Below are 12,360 nucleotides of genomic sequence, written 5' to 3' on the forward strand. Positions count from 1 at the left end.
AATAGGAAGGAATGTCTATTTTGTACATCTCTTTTATCTCGATCGTATATATTTCGTGCTTACTGTCCAAGAGCGAAATCAAAGCAAAGAGGAACACGCATTCTTTCAGAACTAAGCGAGTATTTTTGGTGTTTGCCTGTGATCTCGGATATAGCAGTCGACGTTTTATAAAACGGGAATTTATGCTAAGAATATGTTCGAAATGCATGTAAACTTTCTTTCAGGAAAAATGGTAAAATGCACTAAAACAGGAGTTTTTAAAGTGGGTACCACGACACAGTAGGGTGCTGCAGAAAGAATGGAAGGGTGCGGAGGTGTTGTATATCAGAGATTTACTAAGCGACAGCGAGAGAAAACTAATTCTTCAAGTAGTGCTGCGACTCGGAAAAGTTTGGAAACAACTACACTAGATAAATTGTATGAACTTCCATACCATAAATACTATTAGTTGTTCAAAACAATTGCTGTTTTAAGTTTTATTTATTATAAATATATTTTACGTTTCATTTCTCGACTTATTTCGGGTCGGATAATGGTGACATTCGGCTCACCTTTTTATTCGGCAAATTGCCCGGATTGGTAATATGAGGCAGTGAGAAGCAAAGGGATGTAAGTGGACATTTTCAAGTTTTGAGTAAAACGCGTTTAAAGATAACTAGTCCAGTCAATAGGTAGAAAAAAACAGGCTTGCTTTACAAAAAATGGGGTCAAAGATTTTATTTTTTAAATTTGTGTACACTAGTGCCAATATGAAAAAACCAAGTTATCCAACACGAAAGACCTCGGGAGAACTTTTGGGGGCCGAAAACCCCCAAAAATTTGTGACTTTTTGTAGTATTTTCAAAATATCTCAAAAATGGTTACAATTACAAAAAAAACTTAAAATGCAAATGATAAAGAGGATTAAATTTCCTTCAACTTTTGTCATTACAACATTTTTGTAGCATGAAAAGCAAGCGAGTTACAGCCTCTTGAAAGTCACACTTTTTCTGAACTCCTTCAGCGAAGTGCGTGAAAGCGCATCGGATAACGGAGGAAAAAAGGAGAAAAGCCGGCAGTCTGACCTTGGAAATCATTTGTCTTTCACAGCTGAGGGTAAATGCCTCCGTTCCCTTTAAGTTAAACAAAACACCCCCATTAAATCCCCCCCCCTTTTTTTTTTCTCCAAATGAGATGAATCGATTCAATAGCTACTCATGTTGGTCACTTCAGGGTTTGAGCGAGAGTATGTTTTTAGCAATTTGTATGTTCTGAATTACAATTTTTTTTCCTATAAATGATTACGCCTGACCAAGGTGTTTTTTATTATTATCATTATTATTTGCGAAATCAGTTTGCATGAATGCGAAATAAAGATTGTGAAGGAGAAGGGAACAGAAAATCTTCAAAGATGCAGCGCAAAACGGCAAAATGAAAAACATCAGCGTTTTTTGAAGTTCTTAAAAGAAGTGACAATTCACACTGCATGTCACAAATGCTAGATCAATGAGCAATCAATCTCTTCCCTTGAAGTAATGGTTGAACCTAACATGTTAACTATATTCCTCAAGAAAGGTTTCTGGCAAATTGTAACAAAAATAATTGTCTTATTCTACTTCTTGAGACATATTTCGAAGAGTGTGGCATTGAAGTCAGGCAGACTCAAGATGATGTCGACTTACTTTCTGCTCTTTCAAAGGCAAAAGAAACTGAAAAGGTTGTTATAGTAGGCGAGAGGATTGATGACAGCTTTAGGACAGCCTTCCAGCAACTTGTTCTTTTTAAAACCTGGAAGAGGGAATGCTTGTGATTTGTTTTTTTCCCCACTAAATCTTTTAAGTTTGACCCCAGCAATATTCTTTTCATCCATGCGTTTAGTGGGTGTGATACGACTTCGGCAATCTTTGGCCAAGGCAAAATTAAGTTGTACAAAATAGTCAAAAAAAAAAAAAAAAATCATTAAAATTAAGGAAGCTGTTGAAGTATTTATGGACCCAATCTGTCATCATGATGCCTTCCTTAGCTGCAGCTGGAGAAAACATTTTGCAAATATTATACACTTGTGACGTAAAGTATTTGAACCTATCTTTGGATACTTTGCAATTTAATCTTTTTATAAAACTAGTATACAGGGCTAAGATAAATCTTGCAGGGCTACCTGCTGGACGTTATCACTCATATCGGTTCTACCACCAAATTCAAAGTTGGTTGGGCAACATAATTGAGAAATGGGGTTGGGAACGCAAGACGCAAGGTATAATGCATGTTGACACGAAAAGAGATTCAGTTACTCAGAATCTTTTGAAGATTGTACCTCGTACCTGCAAGAAAAATTGTACTGGAACCTGTTCTTGTTACAAGGCAGGTTTAAAATGCTCCAGCACGTGCAAACACTGCAGTGGCACAAATTGTGAAAATGTTGCAGAAATTTCATCTTTGGATGAGACTGCAGAAGAAGATGATTTGTTCCAGGAGCTTTTGGAATTACCGCAACAAGGAGATGAACAATTAAAGGACCATAGCTTCTTTCTACCCCCTACAGATTCTGAACCGGAAGAACCTGGACCTTCAAAACGGCTTCGAAGAAGATAAACAGCGCATTTTGTTGTCATTTCTCTATTTGCTTTAAGGTCGAATGAATCTCTCCGTAATTTAGATGTATGTATTAATCTTCTACAGTTGGATTTTCATTTTGTAAGGTAATTCTTTTGGGTTTTTCATGCCTCAAAAAGTCAGTTTCTGCAGAATTTTTGCAAAGTGTTCATTACGTATTACTATTGTACCTTTATTTATTCATTATTATGTCTATTGTTTGCTTATTATCACCCTAATATTTATTCATTCCTATTTATATTCGAACGTTGCATTTTCGCTTGTAATAGAATAGATGGTACGAATTATGTGCCTTAAATGAATGAGAAGTATATGTAATTCAATTACAAACTGCAATATAAATCATATGTTATTGGAGTCTGACTGAAGATTACCTCTGTCAGACTAGAAATATTAGTTCGTGAGCGGTGGGGGAGGGTTTATTATTATTATTGTATCAGAGCATAGGTTGCATGACTGTGTTGATTGTTTGCTTATTAGCTACCTAATATTCATTCCTTCACATTAATATTTAAAAATCGAATCTTTGTTTGCAATAATTAGACTAGAATGTACGAATTATATCCCTCAAATGAATGTATATATTGTGTAATCCAGTTACAAACAACAATATATCATCTATTATTGGAGTCTGATGAAGACTACCTCTGTCAGATCAGAAAAGTTAGTTCGTGAGCAGTGGGGAAGGTTTTTTTTAAAATTATTATCGCATCGTCGTATGTGCTTTAAATGAATGCATATATATGTATTTCAGTTTCATAATACATCGTTTGTTTTTGGAGTCTACTGGGGAGTCTACTGTGTCCTACGGGGGGGGGGGGGGGGAGGGTGAGCAAGAAACTCAAACTACTCTAACTGTCGATAAACTCTCTGAAACTACAGTTTCTATTCAAGTTCTAATAATTATGACGCCTTGCTTTCAGTATGAAAGCTTTTTTTTTCGGAGTGGAGGAAAACTGCCTATTTTCAAAGAGCTATAGCAAGCTTGTTATTTGTGCTACAAAAAAGTTGTAAATACAAAAGTTGTAGAAAATTTTATGTTCTTTAAACTTTACATTTAAAACTTTTTTCTAAGTTGAACCATTTCGGAGATATTTTGGAAAAAACAAAAAAAGTCGTAAATTTTTGTGGTTTTTCGGCCCCCAAAAGTTCTCCCGGGGACTTTCGTGTTGGATAACTTGGTTTTTCCATGTCGGCACCAATATGTACAAATTTAAAAAATAAAATCTTTGACCCCATTTTTTGCAAGGTAAAATGTATCTATTGACTGGACTAAACATCCAAGGTAGGCTTTCATTATTTTTATCCCTAAACCATGCTGTACATCAGCACCTACCAGGGCTACCAATACTATCTCTTGCCTTAAGGCAGGGGAGAGGTTCATCTACCATATGTACTACTTACCTCAAAATTCATAATTTTGTCACTTATATTCCTTTGCTTCTCACTGCCTCATATGTAGAACGTTTACCCATTCCATTGCTTCGCTAATTTAAATACTACAAAGCTTCCGTTGCTTGCTAACTTCTTTAAAAAAAGGGATCTCATTTCGCCCTCACAGCGATTGGTGGCAAAAAATAATCAGCAAGAGTTACTACCAAGATTCCCATCTATAAGCTAATTTCCATTTTGTTCCTTGGGGTTACCTCCCCTACAATTCTAGTCTTTGCAGTATTTTATGAGCTGAAGCATAAAATGAAAGTGTTCATCTACGTACACAAATACATATTTGCGAAAAATAACTAATCCGTATATCTTTAATTTCCTTTAAAGATTAAAATATCGTTCAAATTTCAAATCGAAAATTTTAAGAAATCAAGTATTTTCTCCTATATATTTGGATACAGCAGAATAATCATGAAATCAAGAATCCCACATTTAAAACAGCCATAAAATACAAAATACAATTTTTTGAAAAAGCAGAGGTCCGTTAATCAATTTCGGAAACACAAAATGATTTCACATATAATCACCATAATTATACCAATACTTAATTAAACATCAAAGTCAAACTCAAACACAATAAAACATCCCGCAGGAAGGGAAAAAATATCGCTTCATCGAACAATCAGTAATAAAAATAACTGCAAATAAAGAGAAAAAAAATTCCAAACGATTTTCCGCTAAAATTCCACACTGGGATTTATTCAAGAACAAAATATTATCCCTCCATCGGGGCGGGCGAAGTATTAAGCAAGATTCCAACAGTGCCTATGAAAGCAAGTTTCACCGATAACTGTCAAAATAATCCGTGTATATAAATGGAAATGGAAAATTAGTGCCCTTGGTTAGAAAATCGTAGTTGTGTTGCCATGGAAATACGAGTCACAAACAGTACAAATGTCATTACTAATTCTGAAAGTGAGATTTCGTTCAGGCACGGGACAAAGTTTGTGGAGGAAGAAAAAGTTTTACTTGGCTGTGAATGTACTATATACGTATACTTATTTTTTCCGAACTCAAAAGGCAATAAAAGATTTGTTTTATGCACGCAGGAATGTAAAGATTCTCAATAATTGAATAGTACAAGGAAAGATTGGATTTGGAAGTTTTCAAGCTCTTTTAGAAAGGAATAAAATTAGATTGAATATGAAGTTCAAAATTTAGATTGATTTTCAAAACATTTGTCGTTCCAGATGATCAATTTTTGAGTAGAAGTTCTGGTAGAAGTAATGTAGCTTATTTTTTCAGGAAAAAACCTGAATTGGTGTTTGTAAGCAAGACTGAAAATTTGAAATATTTGTTAACATATATATATTTATTTATTTATTTATTTTTTTTTCAGTTTAATGTAAATTCTGGCCAACTTATTTTAAGCATTACTTTTTTTCTTGATTATTAAAGTTCTTATTTTACTATTCTGAAAATAAAGCATTCTCAACTTATTAAAACTGCATTACTGTTTTGTTTGTTCTTACATATAATACCGAAGAGAAGACATTAAAAAAAATTTTAATTTTATTCAAAACAATTATTGTGAAATCATGTGTTAAGTTAGGGGGATAAAACTGTAGAACCTAAATGGTGTTACAATTTCTTTAGTCATTTATTAATTTTCTTAAGGGCTCATTTCAAGGTTCTAATTAAAGCCAAATTTAGGGTCATTAATCAGCAGTTTAGTTACTAGGCTTATTTTAAGAATTAATATTGCATTTTGACGCCAGAATTTTGAAACTCAGGTGATAAATTTGAGGTGTTTAACTAATGATCGCACCGAATCTTCTTTTGTTTATGACAATCAAGACTGGGATACGGAATTCATAAAAAATAAATAAATAAATAAAAACCCTAAAATTTTGACATTTAAAAAAATATACACAGTAAAATCTCGTTGCAGTGAATATCAATATAATGAATTATCCGTTTCAACGAAATAAATGTTCAGTCTCGATTTAGTTGTCATTGCATTGCTTAATCACCATGCAATTTCCGTTACCAACGAACAAAATGCGTGGTCCTTCGAGGTTCGTTATAATGGGGTTTGAAAGTACATTATGTTACACTATCCAACAAGTATACTATTTGTATCTAATGGGCTTTTCCCAACTCTGACAGCAACTAAGGCAGTGAGAAGCCAAGGGACGCAAGTAGACTATTTTGAGTTTTGGAAAAAACACCCACAGAATTCAAACCCAAGGAAAGCTCTCATTGATGAGTTTTTTTAAATCCTGCTGTGCCATATCATCGCCTTAGAGCAACAATAGGGCATCCAAGTGTTGTTTCTGGGATTAGATGTCTTAGTGTTGCTCTGAGGCGACGCTATGTAAAAGCATGAAATAAATTTAAAAGACGAATAAAAATTGTTTTCCTCAAAATATGCATAGTTTGCGATACTTACCCTTCATCTTTCGGCCTTTTCCGAATACCACGCTAGTAAAAATCCTACTTGCTTGCTGCGAACCATTCACCGAGTCATTTTTTCACATCTTCGTAGGATCCAAAGTGTTTACTCAGCAAGTGCGAGGCAATTCGATGCCAACAAGTGGTAATCGGAAAGAGCCAAATCTGGTGAGTAAGCTGCATGGGGTAGAACTTAATAGTTGACTTATTCAATGTGTCACGCCATATGTGTGGAACATGTTCATCATAAGCTATAAGCTTCTAGAAGTAATCCGTAAGATTCGGCAGCAGTTGCAAAAAAATGAACACAGAATGCAAAATAATGAATGCTATCTGTAAAAGCTATTTTTTCTGTATAAATTTTGACACATTGAACACAACAACAAAACACTATGCTTACGCTGTTAAAATTTAGTGCTTGTGCGCATCTAACATTTGTTGATGACAACAAGATGCCACAGTGTCAAATCTTTACAGCACAAATTGCATTGGTGCAGCCATTGGTTGTCTGAAATCCCCATTTCATACTTGTACAGATGGTGCGACCAAAATAATTGAGCAATATTCTTACCTCTAACGTGGTGCTGACGATTTTCTCCACGGAAGAAAAGTAATTGTCCCAGAGAACTTGGGTCTGTTGTCTGAAGGCATGGACCCGGGTGGGGCTGATGGAACGAACGATGTCTGGCACCTGTACAGAAAAAACAGTCACGTGTGAGAAAATAGCTGCAAATAGCGGTTAAGCATATTCGTCTGTGAGGCTTTGTTCAAAGGACTTATCAAATCGGTATACAAAAGAGGTATACAAGAGCCACATATTAATTGGTGTGGCTTTTCCCAAAGGAATTGTCAGATAGGTATACAAGAACCGCATATTCGTCGGTGTGGTTTTGCCCAAATTAATTATAAGATCGGAATACAAAGGAGGTATACAAGAGCCACACATTCGTCTGCGTGGCTTTACCCAAAGGAAATATTAGATCGGTATACACGGCCAGCAGAACAGTTACTAAGGAGGAAAATAATAAACATAAAACCTAGGGTTGCAATTTTTTTTTTTGGATCATTAAATTATTTATTTAATTTTTCACTCATAAGTTGCATCAATGACATAGTTGTTAAATGACATAATTAATATTTCCCGCAAAGTATAATATCGAATATAAACTTGCTGTTCCAATTTTCGAACACCTTATCCGAATTTCATCGTCCCAATGTTTCGCCTCTCAAAACTAGCGCAACCAAATGAAATTTCAAGCCAAAAAGAAAAATTAATTCATTAAAAAATCTTCAGTTAAAACTTAATTGAAACAAAATCTTAAATGACTTTCCAACAGATAACCTTTTCACCGAAGAAAAACACTACTTCTTTCCCTTTTTCCTCTTCTAGCTCCGTATTCCTATCGATATCGAAGAAGTTTTGCAAAGACACCATCGATTCAAGGGCCCTGTTATCGATTAACCATTCAGTGAACACCATTTCGCCAACCGAACTCGATTAATAAAGATAAGAGGCCTTTTAAAATGTTTTTTCTCAGCTGCCATTAACTTGCTAAATACGCTAAACCCTGCTGTCCCAAACCGAGCGAATTTTAGCTTAATGACTCCCGAAAATCAAATCAATGGAAGGGGAGAAAAATGAAAAGTGAGCGAATTCACTTGCTTCCCTTGAGAGAAGTTGTATAATTATCTTACGTTTGGAATTTGGAGACGCGAAGCTTTCGATTGGACTTTTTTTGGGAAGGAGGATACTGATAAAATTCGTCAGACAGGTTTCCCAACAGCCCTTGATATTTTGGTACTACTTCAAAGAATGTTCTTGAAAATACGAGGGGAGACCTAAAAATGACAGGAATAGCATTGCCGTAGAAGTAGCTTGTGTGGTACACATTTCTGTCGCTAGGTGTGTATTCAGCAACCTTATTGCCAATTCAGTGACGCCTGTATTGTCGACTTAGGCTTGTTCTGCTCATCTGCAGTGATTGTTTTTGCTGTTTTGTACTTGTCGCGTTTTTTATGATATCAAGTTTTAAAGTAAAATACGTGCAGCTGTGTATTTTCACTGTCTACTCGACAAAAAAAAACTTGATTTGTGGCAGACAAAAGATTGGTTCTTGAACCACGACAATGCACCTGCACACACAGTTATCTCTGTTAGCCAGTTTTTGGTTAAATAAGGCACGGTTTCGTTGCCCCACGCATCTTACTCGACTAACCCATCTCCGTGGGACTTTAGCTAATTCCCAACAATGAGAAAAGGTACGAAAGAACACCGATTCGACAATGTTGAAGTGATCAAAGAAAAACGAGGGGGAGAGCTTTTAGCCATTTCTAAAGAAGACTTGAAAAACATATTTAGAACAGAGGAAACACCGGTGAAACAAATGTATTAGTTGTAATGGAGAATATTTTTAAGGGGCTGAGGTTGTTTTCTAAAAATTTTTGCAACTTTTTTTTTATTTTTTTTTTTTGGGGGGGGGGAGGGACTGGTTTTACGTTTCAACCATTATGTAGTAAAGATACACGATAGAAATGAAACTTTTATCTTATTTTTATTTTGTATGCTCAAAAATTTTTTCGGAAACCTGCATTGCTTGAACAGTTTAAAGTGAAAAAAATCCACAAATAAACTCTTGCTCAGGTTCAGTCTTGAAAGTAATTTCTTAAATTTATTAACAAAACTAACTTTATAATGAATTGTTTTTGGTGACAATTACAAATAAAATACTTAACTACCGTCACACAAAAAGGAGGATCAGAATTTCAAAACCCTTGCATAAAAAGTTTCCTTTCAAAAAAAAAAAATCTTTGAGCACCAATATAAGAACAGCTACCTGGTTTAACTACAACCTATCTAGACTAGAAAACAAAACGTCTTATTCAAACATTCATCATCATTAAAAACCTAATAAAAACATCTAACTAATTGCTTTTTCCCATTCACAATATTCTATTGCTGCTCCTTCGAACTTAATCTAACAATCGATGTTGATATTTAGAGGTCAGATACCCCGGGAAGACATATCGATTTTGGACGTCAGTATCGATTCAACCCATTCGCGATACAAGCAAAGACAAGCCTTTCCACGCCCAAGCCTCTTAATAAAGATAAGGCATTTTTAAATGTTTTTACTCTTCCGATGCCATTAAGTCGTTAAGCGCTTATCCAGCTTTACGCAACGCTAACTTTCTGCGTAATCGGAGACGAATTTTCAATTTAACGACTTTTCGAAAATCAAGTCGCTGAAAGTAAACTGAAAAATTTAGATAAGAAGGAGATATTTCTTCGATTTAGTTTAAACAACGTGAAGTGTTTTTACAAAATTACTAATGATAAAAAGAAAATGGCGAAATGCAGTCAATGTACTAAGTAAAAAATTCGAAAATGTAGTTAAAGTTATTCCGAGTGGGTGGGCAGGGGGGGGGGGCAGGCTCGTTTGCGTAACCCTAATGAGTACAATGGAGGAAATCAATTAACCTTGCTTTAAATTTTACTAAATATTTCTTTCATAACTTTGAAAAGATCAAAACTTAAATACTTATAAATCTTAATTACTTATAATTACTGAATAGTTCAGCAGTCAAAGTCAGCAGAGGGTACTAATCAGGGTCAGAATAAAGGCTGAGCACATGGGACACAGGCCCAGGGCACCAATTTTTTTTAGGGGGGTGGGAGGCAAATCTGTAGCTAAAGTTGAAATTGAAGTAATTTTATTCTGCATTATAGCAAGTTAAAAATATTAAATCTAAAAAAAAGTCTTAGGCGTGAAGTTGGGGGCATTTTAACTTTTTAAAGCGAGGTTGGGGGAATGAGAAAAAAATTGGGCCCAGTGTCCTCAAAAATCATAGTCGTGCCTTGGTACTAATACTTTTTTTTTTTTTTTTTTTTTTAATGCATGTACCGTACATAAACAGTTTAACTATCAGGCAACATTTAAAAATAATTTTAGTTTGTAGACACCAAAAATTTTCACTTTTGCTAAACGTCGTAATAAACTTCATTTTATTATGCTTAGCTATCAAACGAAAAACAACTTTTCCAAAATCAATCCCGGGAAAAAAAAAATTATGAAAACTGTGAAAAAGAATAAGGAGTAAAAAAGAAAAAAAAAATACTAACTTCTGTAAAATTTTACAAAAGATAAAATTCAACTTTTATGAAAAACAATTTTAAAAAATGGGTTTCCCCCCCATGGGGGGGGGAACCAAAATGGGATTTGGGTTCTCATGGGTAGTAAATAAAAATAAGTCACTGAATTGCATGGTGTTGAATAGCAGTCACGCTTGAAAATGTTCAACTGAGCCACACCCCTTCAGGGTTGGCAAAAACCCGGGGTTTTTTTAAAAAAGACCATGAACCCAGGGTTTTTTTAAATAAAACCCAAAAAACCCAACTAAAATTGGGTTTTTTAAAAGAAATGTGGGTTTTTTTTTTTTTTTTGTCTTTTTTTAGGGAAAATGTGGGATACTCATAGCATATTGTAGCGCAAGTATATGGAAAAGTGCAAAAATTGTCTTCGGGTAAAAAAAGCTGGGAAACTAGTTAAAATTCAGCGTTTTCACAAGAAAAGTATAAAAGGCGAAAAAACCCACGAATGGTGAAGTTTCTGATTTTTTAAATTTTCATTATTACCAACAGTTAGGGCAAAGTTACTTCTCGAGTGATAAAATCTATTGTTCGTTTTTAATTACTACATTTTTTTTTTTTTTTTTTTTGCATTTTACTTTATTGTATTTCATTCTGTTATGCAAAACTACCGTAGAACCTCAAGTAGTTTAAATCCCTTTTTACTGAATTCCAGCTTAATCAAAACATTTCTTTGAATTTTATGTTGGTTGTTTTTCTATTTTTGTGTACAGAGTGAGAAATATTAAACTTTTTCGTAAGATAATGAAAATACTGTACATGTTCTGTTTTCTATCAACCATTTGAAAAATCTGTTTATTTCTAGAAAATATACCTTGTGTTTATTCGTGATTTGTGACGTGTTGGTTAGCAGAAAATAATTCAAATGAAAGCCTTTTAACTAGATTAGTTTCCTCTGTACAATCTACATAAATTGAGAAAATCAGACGTGACGGGACTTGGTCAAGATAATTTGAGTTATTTTTTGACCAGTTAAAGAAAAAAAGTTAAATACATTTATTTAAAATCTTTGAAGTATTTTTTTAATGCCGTTAAGAGTTAAGAAATACTATTAAAGTTCAAAATTCATTTTTTATATTCATTGTCTGTGGTGAAGAACAAATAAAAAATAAGTTTAAATTGCAAAAGTATTTAAATTAATTAATTTTTTTAAAAACTTTTCAGAAAATTTAGAAAAACCCAAAAGTGGGCTAAATAATGGGTTTTTTTAAATGGGTTTTTTCAAAAAAAAAAACATTGGGTCCAACCCAATTGGGTCCAATTCGGCCAACCCTGCACCCCTTCGAGCGATTGCGCCAAAACGATTCAGCTCCTGTTTTTACAGAGGTACAACAGTACTGTTTGACAACGGGTTGTATGTAATTCGGCAATCTGCCGAGTAAAGACAATTCTATATGAATGAATCTAGCAGGGGAGAAGGGAAAATAATGATGGGATTTCGATGCACGCGTTTTATAATGTCACCAATTCCTTATTCATTTATTGCATTCTCAGAAATAAAATAAATGGAAACAAAAATAGTTACCATAGAAACAACAAAAAGAAACCACAATATGTTCATTTCGTTCAGGAACGTAAAAGCAGAATGGTAAGCTCAAAACTTTGTAGTGAATAAATAAATCAATTAATTTTTGCGGTGAAGATATAAATCGAATAAACTTTAGATTTAAAAAAAGTTGCTGTGAGCAAATTTTCAGTTTTACAAAACTAAGGCTAAATAATAGAGAGGCAAAAGTGCACATCTGAAACAAACTAACTAACATCCCTATAAACTAATAGAT

General features: G+C 34.1%; 1 protein-coding gene across 1 annotated transcript in view; it reads right to left on the bottom strand.

Moving 5' to 3' along the window:
- LOC129230506 (exostosin-1-like) overlaps positions 1–12,360 on the bottom strand; it is a 488,007-nt gene that overhangs the window by 204,972 nt on the left and 270,675 nt on the right. Inside the window, exon 3 of the mRNA XM_054864907.1 lies at positions 7,004–7,123. Coding sequence (XP_054720882.1) covers positions 7,004–7,123 — 120 coding nt within the window. The remainder of the gene's footprint in view (positions 1–7,003; positions 7,124–12,360) is intronic.

This window comes from Uloborus diversus, chromosome 9, assembly GCF_026930045.1.
Source record: "Uloborus diversus isolate 005 chromosome 9, Udiv.v.3.1, whole genome shotgun sequence".
NCBI classification, from domain to species: domain Eukaryota; kingdom Metazoa; phylum Arthropoda; class Arachnida; order Araneae; family Uloboridae; genus Uloborus; species Uloborus diversus.